Consider the following 24544-nt stretch of genomic DNA (forward strand, 5'->3'; position numbering starts at 1 on the left):
GTAAGATTTTTTAAGGGGGCAGAACCCGATTGTAGCTGATTCTTAGTAATAGATCTTGTAGTTTATCTGCAGCTATGTAAACATCCCCCCCCCATAATAATTATCACCAAGATTTAATTAAGGCTTCTCGCTGTAATGATGATCCAGGATTGTTTTGTACAGAAATGAAGCAGTTTTTAATGTCTAAATGTGATGGGTGTCCTTGACTGAAATAAAATCCAAATACAAAGATGACTTTAGGATTCATTTTGCTTTTTTATGTATTTCTTTTTTTTAAAAAAATCTATTAGCATGTAAAACAAAAGACTGACTTGGAGCAAAATTTCTTTATCCTCTTGTTTCATTGTTTCACTCCGTTTTCCATCCAACAGGCCGTGTTCTTGCAATCCTTCTGGCAGCATAGATGAATGTAATGTTGAAACAGGAAGATGTGTTTGCAAAGACAATGTTGAAGGCTTCAATTGTGAGAGGTAGCTCATTCTTTCTCTGGCTGCGTTGTGTCTTCTCTCATATTTCAGATACAAAAAAATACTTGATTGTATCTTAATCTCTTTCAGATGCAAACCTGGATTTTTTAATCTGGAATCATCTAACCCTAGAGGGTGCACCCCCTGCTTCTGCTTTGGGCATTCTTCCGTGTGTACAAATGCCATTGGCTACAGCGTTTATTCTATAACCTCTACCTTTGAGACTGGTAAAAGACCTTTCCTTCTGTCCCCTAGAATTTTGAGCCTAGGCTTACAGTATTAAAAAAGTCAGTAACTCTTTGAAGAGCTTTTGAGAATATCAACACTTTTTTTTTTTTTAATGTATGTGATTTTTGTTTGGCTTTTAATTTAATGAAAACATATACAGATGGTTTTAGAATTTACCAGTGAGTATAAATGTTATGTAAAATAAAGAAAAATACAGCTTCAGAGGTATAGCATATATAGGCACTGTTACAGCTTCCATCTATTCAAAAACTTGCAGTGATGAGTTTCTGTATGTTTTGTGGAATACAGAGGACCTGAATTCAGGATGTTTGCAAGGTAACTGCACTTGTGTTTTCATCCTCTGCTTGTAGATGAGGACGGGTGGCATGCAGAACAAAGGGATGGCTCTGAAGCATCATTTGAGTGGTCCTCTGAGAGGCAGGATATTGCTGTCATCTCAGACAGTTACTTTCCTAGGTATTTCATCGCTCCTGGTAAGTAAGGCTCGGAAGCCTTGTGGTGTGGCATGTGCTTGTGTTTATTCCTGACCTCATGTTCTTGCTCACCATTGTGTCTGCCTTCCAGCGAAGTTCTTGGGCAAGCAGGTGTTGAGTTATGGTCAGAATTTCTCCTTCTCCTTCCGTGTGGACAGGCGAGACACTCGCCTCTCGGCAGAAGACCTGGTACTTGAAGGAGCTGGCCTAAGAGTGTCTGTGCCCTTGATCGCTCAGGGCAATTCCTACCCAAGTGAGACCGCTGTGACATACGCCTTCAGGTAAGACAGTTTGGTTTATAAAATCTGACTTGACCAGAATGATAAAAGTGGTTTCTTTATCTAAGCGCCTCAGGCCTCAAGGTGTGTATTAAAGAGAAACGTTGGGGTTCTCGATGTGACTTAGTAAAAGGGCACTTGCTCCGGTTTACCTGTGCCTTTTCCAGTGGTATGGTCAAACCAAAAGACTCATCTCTGACGTGGTTAGGCCGGCAGAGCAGTGCATCGTGGGTGGCATGGATGAGTAAGAAATACTTTCTCAGCTCCCAGAATTGTCCTCACAGAGGTTAACATGCCCCTTCCTTTTTCTCTAGGCTCCATGAAGCGACAGATTACCCTTGGAGGCCTACTCTTACCCCTTTCGAATTTCAGAAACTCCTGAACAATTTGACCTCTATCAAGATTCGTGGGACATACAGTGAGAGAAGTAAGTTATAATATAATTAAAATAATCATTTAAGATGATGATTAGGAAAAGGATCCATAATCAAAAGCTTATCTCTAAAGTCCTAATGTAAACCTGATCCTAAAGAAGTGGTATAATAAACTTCCTCATCATACATGAATTGTGTATAAAAATAATGCATTTAGAAACCGTTCTTAAGGACCTGGAGAAAATTATCCCCAAATTAGTAAATGGTGTTGTCTTACAATGGGTAAGCCTATTGAGGTTACATTATATATGTAATTAGATTTTTCTAAGAATCCCAATATAGTTCTACTGGCTCATATTACTTAACCTCCATTTCTTTTTACTTCTTCCTTTGTAATTATCAAACCCTTTTAACTAAATCAATTATCAAGCCCTTTTAGCTAAACGATGAAAAGTTAAAATTTACTGAATGAACGTTCGTTATAATTTTAGATAAACAAAGCTGTTTTTAAGTGTGCCTTTAAATTGTTTTCCTGTAATTTTTTAGAATAAGGACCTATTTCTGTAGAAAGGTAGAGAATGCTGGGGGAGAGGAATCAGAGCATTGGTGTGGCCTTGGCAGTGGCATCAGCAGCTTGGATGTGTTGATTTTTGAGGTGCCTGCATGAATATCCAAATGAAAATGTCTTATAAGTAGTTAGAAATTTGGATGGGACTTAGTTGGGACTGGAGATTTAGAATCAAAGAGTTGTCAACATATGGGCAGTCATTTTTAAACTTGGAAATATGACAAAAAATGTAGGAAGAAAAAAGAAGCAATCCTGGAAACATGGTTATTTAAGGACCTTGATCTGAGACTCAAGAGAAGAAAAGAATTTTAAGGAAGTTAACAGATTGGGAAAGACAGTACAATTGGATTTTGTTATTTGGCAACTAAAGAATCATTGGTGACTTTTTATTTTAAGAGAAGTGTTGGAACAAGTTAGATTGCAATGATTTAATTAAGTAAATTAAATTACAAGTACATTTGAAGATGAAGTAAAATATTCTTTTAAGAAGTGCAGCTTTAAGGGGAGGAAAAGAGAGATTTTAATTTGGGACTAGGGACAGATTGAAGGAAGAATACGTTTAGGATGGGGAGACTTAAGAATGTTTGGAGTTGGAAGCACTTTAACAGTGGAGATGTCTTTCATGATCTAATGTTGAAAAAGCCCATAAATATATTAAAAGTTAAACTAAGTTCAAGGCAGAAATAAGAGATGTCCTTTAACCTCAGTTTCTCATTTTCTCTATAAACAAGTGATATTTCATAACATGGGGAGATACACTTAAAAGATAAGACTGTAAGAGATAGGAGTGGGATGGAAATTAAAGGGAAACATGCTGGTATAATAAAAACTTGGCCCTTCGGTAGGATGTTCCTTTTGAGCCTGTCACATGCACTGTTAGGCTGGATGAACCTTTGAGCTAAGCCAATATAAGGCTTTCTCTATTTTTATTTTCTTTTGAAAACAAGAAAGTGTTATGATATATGGCCAAATGGCATAATGGCTTTGGAGTGATTATGTTTGTCAGAGTAGCCCTGATTATTCGAACTTGTTTAATTATTTTTGCTATTTTATGCAGGGCAAAAAATACAGTTGCATGGTCCTTATTGACAGGTGCTTTCGCTGCTTTCCAACCCTTAAACTGTATGATCACTGCCTGCTTTTGTGGCTTCGTGGCTGTAGCCTTAGACTCTTCCTGTTCCCACATTCTTCCATCTCTTCTTGCCCCAGATCATTGCCCGGTGCTTTTCGTTTTTCACTTTGGTGATTGGGTGCGTGTGCTAAGTCACTTCAGTCATGTCCAACTCTTTGTGACTCCCGCAAAGAGTCTGTAGCCCGCCAGGCTCCTCTGTCCATGGGATTTCCCAGGCGAGAATACTGGAGTGGGTTATCATTTCCTTCTCCAGGGGATCAGATTGGGAGAACTGTAAAATTGAAATTTTTGTGTGCATGTCTGTGTGTGTGTGTGTTTAAAAAATAAGAGTTTGATATACCGCCATTCCAGATACTTAGCACCAGGTACCACATAATTGATCTAAGTGGTATTTTCTAGTTATCGTCTCCAGTAGATAAATTAAACAAATGGTTGGCTGTCTCCGAAATTTTGAATCTGTCCTTTAGCACTGATGAATTTTCATGAAGTTTTGGAAAACGGAAGCCAGTTCAGTGATCCTCTTTCCCCACTCCGCACACAGGTGCTGGCTATTTGGATGATGTCACCCTGGCAAGCGCTCGTCCTGGGCCCGGGGTCCCCGCAACTTGGGTGGAGTCCTGCACCTGTCCCGTGGGATACGGAGGGCAGTTTTGTGAGATGTGCCTCTCGGGTTACCGAAGAGAAACCCCGAGCCTTGGCCCATACAGTCCGTGTGTGCTCTGCACCTGCAATGGGCACAGCGAGACCTGTGACCCTGAGACAGGTGAGACGGTGACCTCTGGGGACTGCTAGACCTCAGTTCTCCTCAGCAGGCGGGTCAGAAATGCTGTCTTGTTCACTTGGATGCGTGCCTTTTTCTCAACACCTGCTCTCCAAATAGGTGTTTGTAACTGCAGAGACAACACGGCCGGGCCCCACTGTGAGAAGTGCAGCGATGGCTACTATGGAGACTCGACTGCGGGCACCCCCTTCGATTGCCAGCCCTGTCCGTGTCCCGGGGGCTCCAGCTGTGCCGTCGTCCCTAAGACCCAGGAGGTGGTGTGCACCAACTGTCCCACCGGAACGACCGGTGAGTCGGCTCTACCCGCAGGAGCGCCTGGGAGGACGGGCTTTGGAGGTTAGGGTTTTCCTGGTTTGGTTTCATGATTACTTTTCCCAGTAGCAAAAGTTTTGTCGGAAACAGGTTTATTATGGATTCATAAAATGCATATATGATATTAATAACAGCTGGCGTAATAATTATGGCCAGGTGCTTTTCTAAGTACTTTAACATATACTGCCTCATTAATCCTCACAGCCCTCTGAGATAGCTTCTTGTATTATCCTCAGGTTGTTCATTGCTGTTTAGTCGCCAAGTTGTGTCCAACTCTTTTGTGAATCCATGGACTGTAGCCCACCAGGCTCCTCTGTCCGTGGGATTCTCCAGGCAAGAATACTGGAGTGGGTTGCCATTTCCTCCTCCAGGGGATCTTCCTGGTTCCAACTCAAGTCTCCTGCGTTGGCAGGCAGATTCTTTACCACTCAGCCACCAATATTTATTTGGTTGCATCAGGTCCTAGTTTCCCTGAGCAGGGATCGAATCCACATCCTTGGCATTGCAAGGCAGATTCTTAACCACTGGACCACCAGGGAAGTCCATCCTCAGGTTATAGTTAAGAACATTGAGGCACAATTAAGTCACCTGTCCAAAGATGGATGGCTGGTCATTGAAGGAGCTGGAATTTCAACCTAGGCATTCAGGTGCCAATGATGATGATTTACTACAACATACTCTCTTATAAGATGTGGTTCAAAACTTGATTTTCAGTTTGTGAGGCCGCCCAGGGATTCTTGATGTAAAGCGGCATTTTTAAAATTTGTTCTCTAAATAGTTGTTTCAAATGTATCAGAGCCCATCACATTTAGTTGGGAATAAAATATTTTTATAGCTTTGGATATATACCTCTGTTCCCATTCTCTGAGTTTCTTTCTTTTTGATAAGAACACTGAAGTAGATCTTTGCTAGCTGCTCAAGGAGCTGCCTGTGCTGGTTGACAGAGGAGACTGGGGCTCACAGGTGACAGTTTCCCTTCTTCCACTGACTTTAGCCTTCATGTGATAAGAGAGGTTCTGGCCACACTTCTAGCCTTTGACTCCACTATAAGCTCTTTGTTCAAAAAATATTGCTACAGAGCGTGAACATAAACAGAACAACTGAAGCACTGAGCTCATAATCTGCATCTCTCTTGTCTCATCAAAAACACTCTTTAATTATTGGGAACCATTAAAACACTCTACCTTCCTTCCACTCCTGCCCTGACCCCACACCGAGCGCCAGGCCGTGCCACGCAGGGAGAGCCAGTCATTTGCTTAAGGCAGTTGAGGAAATGAGGAGTAGAGGTTAGTATAGAATTTCATATTTTTAACTTTTCTTTTTGTTGTTGTCGTTTATTAAAAAAACCAAACAGTGGCCCAGCAGAGTCTCTTACAGACAGACTTCTCCAGCCTCATTCCCCACTACCTGCCCCTGCACTGGTACCCTCTTCTCCAAGCCCTCCTGGTCTTGTCTTCCCCCAGAGGCACCGACTCTGGCCTGCCATGAACTATTCTTTCTTTAGAATGCTTACCCGGATCTCTTACCCAGATCTCACTTTTCCTAGCCAGCTCCTATCTCTCCTGTGGATTGAGTTGAAACTTCCCTTCCCCAGAACGGTTTTCCTCAATGAATCCTCTCTGTGCTACTGCCGCAGGTTCTTAGGACCCTTTGCTCTGCTGTCGCAGAGTATAGTAAATATCTCACATTCAGGATCTATACTCAGAAGCATTTAACACAGCATTTTGGTAAGAGATCCCTCTACTCGTTGTTACGTCACTGGTCAATGAGCTGAACAGTTAAGCATTGTGGAGTCATTCTCATGTCTATACTAACTAGTACAGATGGTGAAGTAAAATTATTTGGGATGCTTATAGAAAGATGGAACATCATATAGAAGATTTTAGAAAATGTTATATTAGTCACTAATTAAATGCTTCTCACAGAACATTTGTGAAATATACAGTTGATCCTTGAACATCACAGGTTTGAACTGCATGGGTCCACTTATATGCAGATTTTTTCAATAGTAAATTCTACAGTACTATAGTCCATGGTTGGCTGGATCCATGGATGTGGAATTGTAAATACAGAGGAACCACAGAAGGTGGGGGCTGGAATTTCAGAGTTTATTTGTGGATTTCTGACTGTGCAGGGGGGCGGTCAGTCAACCCCCCCACTCCTTGCATTGTTCAAGGGTCAACTGCATTTGTTTTTCGAGGTATCACCTGGATTGAAGAAGATGATCTATAGCAATTCTTGAGGATGTTAATTAGGATATAGAAGTCTGCATGAAACCAGCACAGAGCCTGTTAAAAAAAAACCAATATTATCACTCTTTATTTTCCTACATCCTGCTTTGCTTTTTATAGCACTTTTTAGCTGCTCAATATTTTTATGTGTATTCATTTGCTTATTGCTTATCTCCCCCTTCCATCCCCAGAGTTAAGGTCCTTGAAGCAGGGACTTTGCTCTGTTTTATTCACCTTTGTATCCCTAACACCTGAAATAGTGTTTGGCGCATGTGTTTGTTGAATGAGTGCGAGTATTTATTAAATAAATGAATAGAGCTTGCAGGGACAGAGTAAGATGCTCCTCACTTAGAAGACTGTTGAAGGATGAGTGACTGATGATAGTCACTGAGATCTTCGTGCATGATTTGCTTCTGCATTTAATACTTAAAATGATCTTTTCAGGTAAATTAATAATACTAATCTCTTTTCAACAAAATTGTTTGAGTGCATGGCTTTGGGATTATGAAGATGAATAAAGGAGGGTCCCTACTCTCCAGGGTCTAAAAGTGGAGGGAAGCACAGAGATCATTTTCATACAGTGAGGTTAGTTCAGATAAAGAAATGCACTCAAGAATGCTAAAGGAGAAAAAAGACACCTCTCCTGGTATGGGAAGGATAATAAGAGAAGTCTATAAATTGCCCGAATCATGTAAGTAGTACAGCCTGGATTAGAACCTACATCCTAGACTCTGAAACAAAGGGGCAGGCTAGCTATAGCTTTGGAGGATATTTTGCAACGAGAGCTTTTATGGGCTACCATGTCTATTTTGACTTTTCTAGCAAGTTTCTCAATTGAGTTTTATTCAAGACAGGTTTTAAGACATTTTAATGTTGCTTTTTGGCTGCGTCAGGTCTTAGTTGTGGCAAGGGCATCTTTCCTTGCAGCGTACGGGTTTCCCCCTGGTTGTGGTGTGTGGGCTTGATAGTTGCAGCACATGGACTTATTTGTCCCACAGCATGTAGGATCTTAGTTCCCTAACCAGGGATCAAACCTGTGTCCCCCACATTGGGAGGCAGATTCTTAACCACTGGACCACCAGGGAAGTCCCTAAGATATTTAAAATATGGATCATATCTAAACTAGCTAAATTACCTGATGAAAAAGCAGAACTAAAGTACTGTTTCAGTCCTGTGCTGGAGAAGGATCTCGTGTCTGGAAACTGTTGTATTTACCTCAGAGGCAAAAGGGCCCCTAGCTTCCCATCCCCTTTTAACATCCTGTTTCTTCACGTCCTGCCCCATCCCCGGCTAGATCTTCTGTTACCTCATCAGTGGTCTCTGTTTGCCAGATGCAGTGGTCCATTTTCTTCTCTTATCTGACCTGGTGTCTCAGCAACACTGGACACTGCTGACTACTCCGTTTGCTCCAAAGAGTTTCTCCTCTTGCCTTTTGTGACTCTTCCCTCTCCTTGGTTTTCTTATCCTTTTCTTCTCTTCTTTTGGGTCTCCTTCGATCACTTCTGTTTCTCAGCCTGGGGTTTTCTTATCTGTATTCTCTCCTTAGGTGAGCATCTCTCACCTTTAGGCTTCAAAAGCCCCTCCTTGCCTAAAGCTGGAAAATCCATGTCTTCAGCCCTGACCTTGCTCTCTCGAGAGCCAGCTACCTACTTGCTGTCTCTACCTGGATGGTGGGTGGGGAGCCTTCCATCTGCCCCTCCATATTTATGCTCTGCGCTGCTTCACCCTGATGAGACCTGTGTGTGCTGCATCACATGGCCACCTGCGCTTGGTGGGATGCACATAGATCAGAGAGGAAAAGAGGAGGAGGGCAGAGTATGTATTCCAAGACCCGATCTCTGAAGGGTCTTTCAGCTCATGGCAGGTGACCTTCTCCAAACAGCTCTTTCTGATAAAGTTAGAAACTATTAGGTTCTGGTAACTGCTCACCCCCTGAGGTCCAGGTTATGGACCCCTGCATTACTATCCCAAGTGCTACACTCTACTTGAGATGTCTCAGCACTCTCCCCTGCCTTCTGTAGATGCTGTCTTTCTTAACTCTGCTCAAGTGTTGTTAGTTTGAAGGTGCCAAATCTTTTCTGTTGTGATTTTGAATCAGACAGCTAAAGGAATCTCAAATTTAAGCAAATCCAAGCTAGGTCTTTGATTGTCTTCAATTCTGACTCTGTTCCTTCCCTAGTCTTTATCTCCATCTACCTATTTGCTCAAGCTAAAATCCTAGGCTTATCCTTGATTCTTCTTTCTTTCATTTTCTAGGAGTCAGCCAGAAGGTGTTATTATCTCAAATCTGACCACTCTTTACCACTTTGACTGGTAACCACCCTGTCCGACCCCATGGTCACCTCTCACCTGAGATAGCCTCCTGATTTGCCTCCATGCTTCACTCTGCTCTTCTACAACCCATTCCCCATACAGCAGCCAAAATGATACTTCTAAAATGTGACTCAGATCTCATCACTCAGAAACACCCCTCTCCCCCCAATAGCACCTCATTGCACTTTAATTTAAACCCAGTTTCCTTACTGTGCCCTACATGGCTGCTCTTACTGCTTCCACAAGCTCATCTTGCTTTTCTGGAACATTCTTCCCTTGGATATTATCATGGTTTATTTCTTGTGTCTCTCCATTGTCATCCCAATTAGCTCCTCTTACAGAGGAACCACCCAATATGAAGTAGCCCTTGACCTGTCTCTCTTATCATATTTTCTGTTTTAACTTTTTTATGTGTGTCGCTATCTGATGTGGCTTTGTTTATTTGTCTGTGAACTCATCTGCCTCAGGGGCAGCACAAGCCTTGTGAGAGTAGAGACCTCATCCACCCTGTTCTCCACGTCGCCCTGGACAACCCGAGAACAGTCTGTGCATGATAGATGCTCAGGCAGTATTAAAGGGATGAGTAAATGAACAAACCTCTGTTTCTCCAAAAGAAGTTTAGGCTAATTTAGGCCCAGTTTGGTACAAAGATACCAAAACACAACTTGAGCTAATAATGGTGGGCAAGTGGAAAAGGAAGGATGAGGAGCAGTGAGTTTAATGTAGTGGGAAGAGTCCTGAATGCTAGTTCTGTCTCTTTTATTATTAGTTGCTTGGTTGTGGGCAAATTTCTTAGCTTGTCTGTTCCTTTCTTCATAATAAGAATGAGTAGCAAATGATGATCTCTGAGGTCTCTTCTGTGCTGGCTGACACTGCTCACACAAGGATTAGTAGATGCCTTTTATGTTTTAAGAAAATGATCCTGCCAAACCAGCTATATGGGGCTTCCCTGGTGGCTCAAATGGTAAAGAATGTGCCTACGATGCAGGAGACCCAGATTCGATCACTGTGTCAGGAAGACCTTCTGGAGAAGGGACTGGCAACCCACTCCAGTATTCTTGCCTGGAGAATTCCATAGACAGAGGAGCCTGGTGGGCTATAGTCCATGAGGTCGCAGAGAGTCAGACATGACTGAGTGACTGTCACTTTTTCAACTCTGTTGTATAAGGAATGAATGGTACGAAGAGTCATTTTCAGGGACTTCCCAGTGGTCCAGTGGTAAAGAATCTGCCTTCAGATGCAAGAGACATGGGTTCAATCCCTGGTCGGGGAACTAAGTCCCACACACCACGGGGCAATAAGCCCATGCGTTGCAACTAGAGAGTCCGTACGCCTCAACAAAAGATTCCGTGTGCTGCAACTAAGACCCAGCACAGCCAAATAAATATTTTTTTAAAAACCATGTTTAAAAAAAGTGTCATCTTTCAGTTTTCTCAGTGTTATTGACAAAAACAAACACAGGTGAATGTGCCAACCCTTGGGGCTGTAAAGTTTAGTAAAGCCTCATTTATAAAGCACTCTTAGGGCATGATTTCAGTTAATCCTCAAAAGCTGGAGGAGGCGGCAAACTGGGTGCTGTCTTTCTGAAGAAATGGAGATGTGTCCAAGGTCACCGCAGTGGCCGGGCACCACGCCAGAGCTGCAGCCCAGGTCGTCTTCTCTCCTAGGCTGGTGCCGTGTCCATGGCACCAGGTAGCCTTGTGCCTGGTGATTGCTCCAGGCTGTCTGTAACCAGTGGCACTAGAAACAGCTAAGGCCTTTCTCTGGTAACATCAGATTGTCTCACACGCAGGTAAAAGATGTGAGCTCTGTGATGACGGCTACTTCGGAGACCCTCTGGGTAGTAACGGCCCCGTGAGGCTTTGCCGCCTGTGTCAGTGCAATGACAACATCGATCCCAACGCGGTTGGGAATTGCAACCGCCTGACGGGAGAATGCCTGAAGTGCATCTATAACACGGCCGGCTTCTACTGTGACCGGTGCAAAGATGGATTTTTTGGAAATCCCCTGGCTCCCAATCCAGCAGACAAATGCAAAGGTAACCAGCCATCAGCCAAATCCTCTAGCAGTTACGCTTATTCATCCTGAGCGTCACTGCATGGTCTCTTTAAATATTTACAGTTGTCTGGTCTAATGCAGCGCTGTTGCATAGAGGTATAGTGCGAACCAGTCACGTAATTTAAGTTATTCTAGTAGATACAGTACAATAAAGAGAAGCAGGTTAAGTTAATTTTAACATTGTATTTTATTTGCCATATCTAACGTATTATCATCTCAGCAAGTAATCAATATAAATGGTTGAGATGTACGTTTTTTTTCCCACACTGCTTCTTCCAAGTTGAGTGTGTATTTCACATCGGCAGCGCATCTCCGTCTGGTGACCGGTGGCTGCTGTGTTGGACAACCGAGTCGAAAGACTATTTGTGTCGTTTACACTTGAGCGTTCCTCTCGGGTGATGTGCATCTTTTGCTGTCTGTGTCTTCCTGCCGTAGCCTGTGACTGCAACCCCTACGGGACTGTGAAACAGCAGAGCAGCTGTAACCCCGTGACCGGGCAGTGTGAGTGTCTGCCCCGCGTGACTGGCCGGGACTGTGGTGCTTGTGACCCCGGATTCTACAACCTGCAGAGCGGGCAGGGCTGTGAGAGGTAAAGCGGCGGGTGCCTTTGGTGCGGGTAGCCTTGGCTTTCTTTTATTGTCACAGGTGCATTTTTGTAAGTTATATTTCTGCAGTTGGTTTGGCTTTGTTCGGGAATTGAGTGCCTGAAACAGGCAAGGCACCCTTTAGAGGCGATGCTGGAGAGCTCTAATGAAGTAATGAGAGCAGAGAGTGGAAGGCAGTGGCACTAGCTATGTCAGCATCACCTGAGCAACATTTGTTTAAAAAAATGCAAATTATAAAGTCCTCTCTGAGACGTTTAGAATCAGACCTTCTAGGGTTTTAGAGGCTGAGAATTCCCATTTTCAGAGCTCCAGCCCAGCGCCCATACAGTGCCAGGTTGGAGAGTGATGGGAAGTGGGTTTAGTAGTGGAACAGCAATATTTGTGTGGGTTAGGTTAGAAAAAGAAGATCTGAGTAGAGCTCATGAAAATTACTGGAACCTCGGGGGTATAATAACCCTTAACATCTGTCATCATTAAAACATTCTGTTTTCTGATACAAAATTGTATCAGTCCTATGCTGAAAGAAAAAAAAGAAAGGTTTGCTGAAAGTCTGTTTTACTTACCTGAGAATTTCCATGTGTTCGTTTATTAGGTGTGACTGCCACGCTTTGGGTTCCACCAACGGACAGTGTGACATCCACAGTGGCCAGTGTGAGTGCCAGCCTGGCATCACCGGTCAGCATTGTGAGCGATGCGAGGTCAACCACTTTGGGTTTGGACCCGAAGGCTGCAAACGTAAGGGGCGTGTGTGGCACTGAGGTCTTCAGTCCCCTCTCATTCCCGTTAGAACTGTGAATCCAAAACATTTCACCAGCCTCCATGTAGGCCTACGGCTCACAGTCAGGGCTATACCCAAGTCCTCAGAGATGCTTTATTTCAGAAACATGATCCATTTGTAAAACTTGGAGGACCGAAAGCCTCTCTGGTTTCTTAGCAACCACCCAATTTATGTCTTCTTTTATAGTGTTTCTGATTCTTCCTTTTTCTGGTCTTTCATATTTTCAAGTGATTACCCTTTGATTACCGAGCCGCCTCCTGTGCTTAATGAAACTTTTTAATTGATCACATTCTTCGTGCAGATAATGAAGCTGTGAGGGACTCTGCTCAGACGTGTTTGTTGACTTACTGACTGCAGTTGCTTCCCACCCTTGGGGCCCTTTGGTGCGCTTACATGTCAACATCTGCTGCTCCTTGGCATAAACACTTGCCTGGAATTAGGCCGCAGAACAGTTTGGGTTTTTGCTTTCTGAATTCCTTCGTTTCTCCTGTGGAATGCAGCATAGGTCATTGACTCCGTTCAGAGAACAACATGAGTAAACAAACTACAAAATAATGGAAAATCAGCACTAGCATTTGGGTGTTCTAGTTCCTTAGAGAAAGAAAAAATTAAATGGTTGGAGAGATGAAGATAGAGATGAATTCTTGGAAGTGCACGAAAAGGGCACTTTCTATAATGGACTGATTTCTACTTCATAGACTAGTATAATTATTCAGTCATAGGAAGTGTGCCCCCTCCAAAAGATGCTCACTTTACTTTAAAATTTACTGTTGTTTTAAAAATGTCTGTCTTCTCTGCTGAGCAGGCATAACCAGTTAAATTCTCCTAAATCAGCCTGTTTTTCACTAAGTATCTACTTATAATGAGAGTACAGTTGGCTTATTGATATCAGTCTGAGCTTAAAGAAAATGCACTCCTGTTTTTTCCTTATTATGTACCCTTTTCCCTTTATTCTGCAGCCTGTGACTGTCATCCTGAGGGGTCTCTTTCCCTCCAGTGCAAGGATGATGGTCGCTGTGAATGCAGAGAAGGCTTTGTGGGGAATCGCTGTGACCAGTGTGAAGAGAACTATTTCTACAATCGGTCTTGGCCTGGCTGTCAGGAATGTCCAGCTTGTTACCGGCTGGTGAAGGATAAGGTCAGCTGCCAACAGTGCATACGTTCATTCACTCAGCAGATGTTGGATGGGCACTTCCTATGCTCTCAGCTCTAGAGAAAAAATGGTGAACCAGATAGACCCAGCCCCTGTTCTCAAGGGCTCAAGTGCCGACTGGGAGACACATAATAAAAATTAAATACTGACTGAGATAAGTATAAGAAAGAATGCAGAGAATAACTGGGGAGAACTACTTTCTATAAAGCCTCTGTGGAAACTCACTTAAGGTGAGATCTTAAGGATAAGAAAGAGCAAGCCAAAGGAGAAGTGATAGGTAGGCTGTTCCAGGAAGAAGGAACGTGGGGTACAGAGGCCTTGAAGCTCTAGGGTATATGGATCCTGCTGAAAAAAGAGGGAATGGTTTGTGATAAGACTGGAGAGGTCGTTAGAGACTGCTTATGTTGCACCATGTTGACCAGAGTAAGAAATATAGATTTTATTCAAAATCCAAGGGGAGTGCACTAAAGAGTTTTAAGCTGGGGAATTCAGTTTATATTTCAAGAACACTCCGCTCCATGCAGTTGGATGGTTAGGAATAGGGCAAAAGGGAAAACTTAGACTGAATTAGATAAATATGTGTGTTCAACAAGGCAGGATATGGGAGAGGGTCAGGATAGGGAAAGAGAAGAATCAAGGATAGATCTTGGGTTGTTTTGCTTAAGGTAGTTGGAGGCACTACTTATTGAGATGGAGATGATTCAGAGAATACATACTTAAGAGAAAAAAAATCAAGGGTATAGTTTTGGATGTTAAGTTGAGAATACCTGTCAGAGAGCCAAGTGGTAATATCAGGAAAGTAATCTCAAACAGGAGAGAGCGATCAGAACTGGAGAATCATCAGCTTGCAGCTTGCAGGAATCAGCCTGACAGTTTTTCTTTTGAAACCAGAGAAATGAGGAAAAACTACACATGTTATCTACTTAAAAGTTTACATACATGGAGTATGTAGACCTCCACACTTATAGAGCACCGCTTTGATGATTATTTCTGCAGGAAGTACAATCAAGTTCTTCAGGAAAGTTTATACATCCTACCTTTCCTTTTTCCTTATGTTTAGGTTGCTGATCATCGAGCAAAACTCCGGGAATTAGAGAATCTCATTGCAAACCTTGGAACTGGGGATGAGATGGTGACAGATCAAGCCTTTGAGGATAGACTAAAGGAAGCAGAGAGAGAAGTTACCGACCTCCTTCGTGAGGCCCAGGATGTCAAAGGTACACGAAGTTAAAGTGGGTGATTTCCGTGAGGTGGGCCATCTTTAGATGTGGCTCTTAGTTCAAGGTTAAATAGTATGGTTTTATAAAATGCTTTCTCAGTTTTTAAACTATGTTTAGAATATGAATGATTTTATTTGTTAAACATGTAGAAAAGAATTTGTCACTGTTTTAAGATACACTAAGCAGAAAATAATTCTCCCATTACATCAAAATGACTAGATGTTAAAACCCAAGCATTTTATAAATCCTTTTATCAATGTGCTTACTGTTGGTCTGAGGTTACTTTTGTGTTGAATTTTCTCCATCGTTGAGATCCAGGTGCTCGCCAGATATTCACTGCAAGTGTGCGTTAACATTAATACACTTGGGGCCGCAATGATCAACTTCCGTATTGACTCCATGTCCACTATGAGTTAGAGAAGTCTTCTTGTCAGGGTACGGGTCAACAAAAACTAAATATATTGCTTACCTCCTGTTGTAAATGTCCCTAAGATTTTATAAAATGATTGAAGTATAGAAGGAAGAAATTGGATATATCTGGTTTGGGCAAGTTTGTTTAATTTTTGTAGGACAGTCCAGAAATTGTTCTATGAGGTAAATTTTTAGAAATGGAAAAATAAAATGAGATGTCAAAAACATGTTTTTTGTTTCAGCTGTTACATTTTAAGTCTTAACCTAGATTAAGAAGAATTTATGGGTTTCCTGTTCTATATAAATAATGGTGGGGTTTTTTTTAGAATGTTAATTTTTCAAATTTTGACACACATTTTTCCATTAACGTATTCTCCTGTAACAACAAATTCATATCTGTCCTGCCATATCCGTTGAAGAGTTGAATGTGGGGTGGTCGTTCTTAAGCGCTGCTCAGCCACCTGAGAGGTGGGGTGTGGCACACAGCTCTGGTGCCAGCATCTCGAGCTCGGTCAGGGGCAAGAAAGCGAGGTCGGCCGGCACTGCCACCCGTCCAGGCCCCACACCTCGGTGCGGCCGCAGCTCGTCGGGCTCTTTTCAGCCACAATGGCTACAGCCTTTCCTCTGCCCGAGGGGATGATCCTGTGGGACGAAGCTCTAATAGGAGCCGTGGCCGCCGCACTTCCCCCTGAGCCGCCTCAAGGATGGGGAGCATAATGGGTTCCTGCTTCTGCTCGCTTTGGGAGCCACCAGAGTGAGGCTGGGGTTTAAAATCCACGCCCACTGAGTCCTGGTTCATGGGGTTCCTGGCTGACTTTTCCCACTTAGGTTCAAACTAGCTGAGAATAAGAATGTCTTCATAATGATTTATCCTTTCAGACTCTCCCTAAGTTTTCATTTGTAGTTTAAACTTGTGTTTATTCTTCGATTTTGAAAGGAGATTATGTGGTACATGTGGACACTTGAAATTAGAGGACTTTGAAGTGATCCACTTAGGTTATCTCTTCCCTTTTTGGGGGGATACTATTGTTTCTCTAAAGAACTGGCCAGAGAGATCAATAGGTTACCTTCTTGGAGTTTGAAATGGAAGGGGCTTCTATAACTTCATTGGCTGCTTCCTAAATCTAAGTGATTCTCCGTGATTTCAACTTGTTTTTTATTTTGTGTTTTGTTGAAAATCTTTGGGTTGTCAAAGAATTGTTTAAGTAATATCTGAATGGGGTCATTCTGTAGTTAGATGAGCATTTTGCAGTCTACCAGCTTTGTGTGTATGTTGATTGGGTGACCTTGCTTCCAAGATGCTATTTTCCAAGCCTGTATTCCTTTGTTGATCTTGACTTCAACTTCTCATCTCTTTTACATACCTTGGAAAATTCAGATACCAACACTAGCATCATGCAGAATTAAGAACTGGTCAGTTTGAATAAGATTGACTTAATGCCTCCTGTATATTAATATAACCTTATGACATGTGAGAATTTTAATAATGTCAGAATTATCTTTGTATGGGCTTATATATGTTTCTTGATTGATTAGGGTACAGCTATGAGGTTTAAATTGAATGGGCAAAATTAAGAAAGAACAATTTGAAGAACTATTCAAAAACAGAGATCAGTCTGAAATTACGTGGATGTGTGGGGTGGCAGCAAGAGTCTACTTAGTTTAAAATTTTTAAAATGAATTTAAAGTGCTGTATTTCAACTTCTATTTTGAACTGAGTTTTTTCCTAGTTTAGAAAACTGTCCAGCTCTCAGGGCTGGTAGTGCTTTTACCAACATTGTATTTTTATGATTCAACCTTGCATGTGCTGGAGTGTCAAAATCTTTGCTTCATTAGACCATGTCTTGAGTGTCTTCTCTTGGCCAGTCATTGTATAAGACTGGGATGCTGTGTGGAGTAAGAATGGAGGGACTCGTTGTCAAGTGGGAGAGATGGTGTGTTCGTCTCCAGTTAAACACAATCGGAGACCGTGGTTGAATGTAACAGTGGTGGTACTGCTGGGCACAGTGAGGACTGACCAGCTCTGCTGATGGCTTCGGGAAACTTGTCAGAAAGATATGCTATATATTTGGAAGTGTGATGAGAAGCAGTGCCTCAGATTTCATATGAGATGGTGTGTTCCCCCCCCCTTCAGATAATTTATGAACTTTCTTCTGCACTGCTGTTGCAGATGTAGACCAAAATCTGATGGATCGCCTTCAGAGAGTGAATAACACCTTATTCAGCCAAATTAGCCGTTTACAGAATATCCGCAATACCATTGGAGAGACCGGAAACTTGGCTGAACAAGCACGTTCCCGGGTAGAAAGCACCGAGCAGTTAATTGAGATCGCGTCCAGAGAACTTGAGAAAGCGAAGGCTGCCATCGCCAACGTGGTGAGTGACTGGGGCAGCCTGGGGTGGGACTGGGGAGCCCCTTGGTCATTCACAGCAAGTCTTTTACTGGGAGGGGAGTGCTTCCTCAGATAAATTGACTCCTTGTATCTTTTTATTTGTCTCTGAACATGGAGGAAGAAAGCCACATTGCTCATAGTTGCCTTGAAATAGTTATCCCAAACTGAATTAAAACCAAAGGACATCTGGGCCCTGTCTCTAGTTTTGGTCCTTCTAGGCAATTTAAGCTTTCTTTATTCTCTGCTGAAAATAGAAATAATAATCTGTAGTCAAGGATGCTGGTATTAACTGAAGATCTCTTAAATAAAGAGGCATTCTTTCTCTAAATAATACTGATAAAAATTTAATTTTGACACTTGTTTATTAATATAAATAATCCCTTCTGAGATCAGTGCTTTGTTTACTTCCTCTTCAGTCAATCACTCAGCCAGAGTCTACAGGGGACCCCAACAACATGACCCTTTTGGCAGAAGAGGCACGGAAGCTTGCTGAACGGTAACCTCTAGATCCCTTTTTAATGATTAAGTTATGACTTATGTTATGGCATGTACATGTTCCATCCTACACCCACAGAGACTTCCCACATAATTACTTCTGCAAAGTTTACTCTTTTCTGAAATGTTATGTACTGTACTCTGAAAAGAACTACATGTACTCTTTTGTTCCCTTCACTTTGATATTAGAATATTTATTTTGAATATTAGAATATGATGGTTTGGGGGGAAATTGTATCTACATATCTAAGGAAAATTTAGATTTTTAATTTTGAAACCTTAATCTTTAATAGATAAGCTCAGAACTTAGCTGCTTTTTTAAGGTTATTGATTTTAAAAAACTTTATTTACTTTTGGTTGCACTGGGTGTTTGTTGCTGCATGTGTTCTTTTCTCTAGTTGCAGTGAGTGGGGGCTGCTCCTTGTTGCAGTGTGGGATTTCTCGTTGCGGTGGCTTCTCTCGTTGCGGAGCACAGGCTCTAGGGCACGCAGACTCAGTGGTTGTGGCTTGTGAGCTTAGTTGTTCTGCAGCATGTGGGTCCTCCCAGACCAGGAATTGAACCCATGTCCCCCTGCATTGGCAGGCGGATTCTTAACCACTGGACCACCACTGAAGTCACTTGTCGTTGTTGTTGTTGTTTTTAATTTTGAAATTTTTAACAAAAATGTTTTCAAGTTTCAGTAGAAAACATTTAATAATCCATAGTACACATGAAAATTAGCCAAACAGATCATTTCACTCCTGATTAAAAGTAAGGCAATTTCTTAAGAAGACTTTAAATTGTAGAAGGCATTAAGTTAAAGCATTTAGAAAAAAATAAAATTGCTAAAATGTAGTCCTTGTGAGGGCAGGCGTTTTTGTGTGCTTTATTCATTGCTGAAGTCCCAGTGCTTGAAATAATGTCTGACATATAATAAGTACTCAATAAATGTTTATAAATGCATTGCAGAACAGTAGACCTTATGGGTCTAGGGTGCTTAAGTAAAACCTGATAGAATTTTAGCCTCAGTATCTGAGCAACTGCATTGGCTTCTTGCTTTAACATATGTGTTCTCTTTCTGTTCTTTGTAAATGTGAGTGTGTGAACTGCTGTAATTTAGTTCATAGAACATTCATGGTTTCAGAGCTGGATTTTCTGATTAAAACAAGACAGCTGAAAACATTAGAGAAAGCTCCCAAGGAAAATTAGGTCTTAGAGATAAATTAATTGTGGTGTGCTTCTTGCATGAAATTTGAAGGAAAGTTTATCAGATCAAAAAGAATGGCCAGGTATTGCAGTGTGACAATGTAATATGAAATTTTAGAGCTTGAAAAAAAACCTTAGCAGTTACTCAGCAGTCCCAGTTGACGTGTTCTTTGCCATTTGGCATTGAATTGCTCTTCCTAGGTTGCATGTGAGAAATCTAAATAGTCAAAGGGGTTTTAAGATTAGGTAGTAACGGAACCAGAGTAGCCATTAAAGATGAGGTCTGAGATTTGTGTTTATGACTAGAGAAATGAGTTCTTGCCAGCTTCATGTATACATGTATACATAGCTTCATGTATAAATATTTTTAAATAATTAAAATTAAAAGTAATTTTTAAGAAGTAAAAGCATTTGTCCCTATATATTTTATATCATTAATCTTCCTGGGAAGTGTCATTTTCTCAGATTATAGAATGCTTATTTATAAACTCAGCCCCACTGAAATGATAAAATTCCAAATGTATAAGACTTTTCAATATTTGTGGAATACATAGCTTCATGTGTAAATATTTTTAAATAATTAAAATTAAAAGTAATTTTTAAGAAGTAAAAGCATTTGTCCCTATATATTTTATATCATTAATCTTCCTGGGAAGTGTCATTTTCTCAGATTATAGAATGCTTATTTATAAACTCAGCCCCACTGAAATGATAAAATTCCAAATGTATAAGACTTTTCAATATTTGTGGAACTCTGCCCGCGGTAGTATATGTATATAATAAGGTAAGCTTTACCTGAATTCTGCTTCTTTCCCTATTAAAAGGTTCTGTTTCATGACTTGTTTTTCCTGTTATGTTATATAGCCATAAACAAGAAGCTGATGACATTGTACGAGTAGCGAAAACAGCCAATGATACCTCAGCTGAAGCATACAATCTACTTTTGAGGACCCTAGCAGGAGAAAATCAAACAGCACTTGAGATTGAAGAGCTTAATAGAAAGTGAGTATAATTTAAATTGTTCTTGTAAGTGGCACCAGTTCAATGAAGAATTAAATGCTGGTGAATTCAGGCCAGACATTCATGCAGTAAGGTATCTTTTATTAATCATACTTCTGAAATGATGCAGTAATTAGAGCAAAGGATCTAGAGCCACAGAGATTTTATTTGATCCAATTGCTGTATCAGCAGAGAATGGTAAAGACTAGCCATCATACTTAGAATTCTGCATAAATGAGAAAAAATATCACAGAATAAGCTATGTATATTTAAAAGGTGTCTGAAATAAGAATTATTTAGAATAATTATTAAGAATATTATAGTATATTATACGCTATAAAGTGATGAGGTAAAACAGAAATGTAAGCTGTATTGGTATTAAATAATAGCATTTTAATATAACATTTCTTTGAAGTTTTGAAAATACTGTCACAGTGATTTAAACTAGAATGAATCTGGTGAGCATTAAGATGCTAAAAGGAATGTAGGTTTTCATTAGGTCACGTCTTTTGCTCTTTAGGTATGAACAAGCAAAGAACATCTCCCAGGATCTGGAGAAGCAAGCTGCCCGTGTACACGAGGAGGCCAAGAAGGCTGGTGACAAAGCAGTGGAGATCTACGCCAGTGTAGCCCTGCTCACTCCTGTGGACTCAGAAGCACTGGAGGTAGTGGGCTGACAGCCTGCCTGCACAGACCTGCCGCCCCCACCCTCGCCCCACCAAACGCACACCCGCACGCCCCCTCAGTCTGGGGGGAGCACGCTTCTGACTGCCCCTCAGCTGTCATCAGGCCCTATTGAGTTGGCCCAAAGGTCCATTTGGGTTTTTCCGTAAGATCTTATGGTATTGGCCCACCCAATACCTCCTCTGACCTCCCGTTGACTCACTGGTAAAGTCAGAGTTCTAGGTTAGATATGTTAATACACCCCGACCCTCACCCCATATAAGGAACAAGCTCACCCCTTTCAGTGAACGAGTGAGCAAGGTAGTCTGTTACTTCTCTGCTGCAGCAAGGGGCCCCAATAAAGCCTTGCCTGAAAAAACAGAACTTATTGAGGTAAAATAATCCTGTGAGTATAAACATTAAATAGAAAAGACTCCTTTAGTGATATGAATAATCACTCCTAAATTCAAATTATATTTGACATCTAGATCATGGCTCCCAGGCACTATCTGCTTTTGAACAAGAAAGAAATAATAGTGATTTAAATGAAAGAACTGTGAGGATGCTTTGGGGCAGGCAAAATATTTGGCAATTGATGGTATTTTATTTCACCTGTACTCTAATCATGAATCCTCACACCAGATTCTATATAAATGGTATATTTTTTACATTAAACTTGAAATATGTTAAGTTTCCATTCTTATGTCTGAGGTCTTGACTTTGTTTTTATCATAATGTTTTAAATCTCTTCAGACATGTACATACTGTTGTCATTGTTGTTCAGTTGCTCAGCCTTGTCCGACTGTTTGTAACCCCATGGACTGCAGCACGCCAGGGTTCCCTGTCCATCACCATCTCCTGGAGCTTGCTCAAACTCATGTCCATTGATTTGGTGATGCCATCTAACCATCTCATCCTCTGTCATCCCCTTCTACTGCTTTCGGTCTTTCCCAGCATCAGGGTCTTTTCTAATGAATTGGCTCTTCGCATCAGGTGACCAAAGTATTGGAGCTTCAGCTTCATCATCAGTCCTTCCAATGAATATTCAGGATTGATTTTCTTTAGGATTAACTGTTTTAATCTCCTTGCAGTCCAAGGGACTCTCAAGAGTCTTCTCCAGCACCACAGTTCAAAAACATCAATTCTTTGGCTCTCAGCCGCCTTTATGGTCCAATTTTCACATCCCTACATGACTACTGAAGAAACCATAGCTTTGACTATATGGACCTTTGTTGGCAAAGTAATGTCTCTGCTTTTTAATATGCTGTCTAGGTTTGTACATACTTATGATTTCATACATATGGAATTTGACAATAGGCAAAACTAATCTATGATGATTTAAAAAACAGACCAGCGACAGCCACATTGTTGGAGAGGTGGGTGGGGAAATGGACTGGAAAAAGACACAAGGGCATGTCCTGGGCGGAAATACTGTGTATCTTGATTGGGGTTTGGTTACACAGGTGAATATATTTGTCAAAACTCATTAAACTAAGTACTGTGCATTTCACTGTGTATAGGTAGGATATACCTTCTTTTTTTTTCCTCTTAAAAAAGTCCATAAAATCTTGCCCTCTGCTATTCTTTTCAAAACCATCTACTAAGTATTACAGAATTACTGAGGCTATCTTTTGGGCAGTTTAGGTTGTTTTTTCGTAACATATGTGATCTTACGTGCTTTTCATAGAATGAGGCAAATAAAATCAAGAAGGAAGCTGAAGATCTGGACCGTCTGATTGACCAGAAGTTGAAGGATTACGAGGACCTCAGAGAGGACATGAGAGGCAAAGAGTTTGAAGTAAAGAACCTTCTGGAGAAAGGAAAGACTGAACAGCAGGTTGGTTTGCTTTGCAGATTGCTTCATTTCGTGAGGCAGAAATTGAAATTGTCTGACTGTAACCTGTGTCTGAGCCATCACCACAAATCGCAGAAGCAACAAAATACACCAAGAAGAAATCAGAGGAGGGTGCTATGCCAGTGCCCCGGCCTAACCTGCTGTATGCTGGCTGGTGTCAGAGTGGGGTGGCCTGGAGGTGCCTGGTCTGTTAGGGGAGAGAAGGGCTTTACCTGGGAGGCTTTGTCCTCTGACCTGCCATGTGTTGCAGACTGCCGACCAACTCCTCGCCCGAGCTGATGCTGCCAAGGCTCTTGCGGAAGAAGCTGCCGAAAAGGGACGAAACACCTTACAAGAAGCCAATGACATTCTCAACAACCTGAAAGGTATGAGAGGGTGAGGTCACAGGGTAAATGTCCTCTGTTAGGCTGGTTTTCTTTCTTTTGTAAAAGATTTTTACTGTGAGATTTTCTGACCACATACAGTATGGGAGATAATAGTATAATAAATCCTGTATACCTGTCATTCAGATTGAACAGTTAAGATTTTTACTGCACTTACTTTATCCCCCAACACCTTCCCTACCTTTTTTATGTCAAGTATTTCAAAGAAAAATCCCAGAGCTCATGTCATATTACCCATGGTATGAAAACAAAAAAAAAAGTGTATTTCTTATAACCAAGATACACCTATTTATCTGCTTAGTATTGGTAAATTGAGAGTATCTTTAATTTTCTCTGCCAATTGCATCTCAGTCTTTGTTTTCTTTCTTTACCCAAGATAAAAAACAACTACACTCAATTCATTCTATAGCCTTGAACTTGCCTCTGATAAATATAAGTTCTGTAAATACAGAAGCTTTACAGGATAATGGTTGAATGTATGGGCTCTGTGTCAGTGGGTTTGAGTTAGAATCCCTGATCTACCTCTTACTCTTCCTGTGAATCCTTGAAAAAATGATCTACCTTTTTAGTCCTCAGTTTTCTAATGTATACCAGTGATGCAGTTACAAAAATTCATGAAGCTCTCAACTCAGTACCTTACACATAGCAAACACAGAATCAGCTGCATCTTTCAATATTGGTTGAGGTGGAGGTGATAACATCCTCGGTTCTGCGTGAAAATAAATGCTTCAAGTGAGAATTTGCCTTGCAGAAGCAGGTGTTCATTCCCAAGAATCTTCCATATAGAGCTGTGAGCTTTGTTCTCCTAAGATTTCAGTCCATGTTGTTTTCATTCTTTTCCCCTGACTTCCACTATTCATAAAACAAAGTCTTGTGACAGCTCCCTGAAAGTTTCCCTTTTGGCTTGTTGAGAGTTTAGTTCAAATGCATTCCTTGAACCTGTTTTAGATTTTGATAGGCGAGTGAATGATAACAAGACGGCTGCAGAGGAGGCCCTAAGGAGAATCCCTGCCATCAACCGGACCATAATTGAAGCCAATGAAAAGACTAGGGAAGCTCAGCAGGCGCTGGGCAATGCTGCCGCAGATGCCACTGAGGCCAGGAACAAGGCCCATGAGGCGGAGAGGATCGCCAGCGCTGTCCAGAAGGTGTGCATGCCCCTCCTGT

At 41.5% G+C, this 24544-nt stretch overlaps 1 protein-coding gene across 1 annotated transcript in view; it reads left to right on the forward strand.

Annotated features, from left to right (window-relative positions):
• The window catches only part of LAMC1 (laminin subunit gamma 1), a 116971-nt gene that overhangs the window by 83313 nt on the left and 9114 nt on the right, over positions 1-24544 (forward strand). The window contains exons 7-25 of the mRNA XM_061160882.1: positions 372-470; positions 558-694; positions 1067-1189; positions 1281-1470; positions 1782-1894; positions 4083-4304; positions 4422-4610; positions 10971-11216; positions 11672-11825; positions 12434-12576; positions 13579-13757; positions 14833-14989; positions 17574-17779; positions 18213-18292; positions 20342-20479; positions 20997-21141; positions 22827-22976; positions 23245-23359; positions 24326-24525. Coding sequence (XP_061016865.1) covers positions 372-470; positions 558-694; positions 1067-1189; positions 1281-1470; positions 1782-1894; positions 4083-4304; positions 4422-4610; positions 10971-11216; positions 11672-11825; positions 12434-12576; positions 13579-13757; positions 14833-14989; positions 17574-17779; positions 18213-18292; positions 20342-20479; positions 20997-21141; positions 22827-22976; positions 23245-23359; positions 24326-24525 — 2986 coding nt within the window. The remainder of the gene's footprint in view (positions 1-371; positions 471-557; positions 695-1066; positions 1190-1280; positions 1471-1781; positions 1895-4082; positions 4305-4421; positions 4611-10970; positions 11217-11671; positions 11826-12433; positions 12577-13578; positions 13758-14832; positions 14990-17573; positions 17780-18212; positions 18293-20341; positions 20480-20996; positions 21142-22826; positions 22977-23244; positions 23360-24325; positions 24526-24544) is intronic.

The sequence above is a fragment of the Dama dama genome, chromosome 14 (assembly GCF_033118175.1).
Source record: "Dama dama isolate Ldn47 chromosome 14, ASM3311817v1, whole genome shotgun sequence".
NCBI lineage: Eukaryota > Metazoa > Chordata > Mammalia > Artiodactyla > Cervidae > Dama > Dama dama.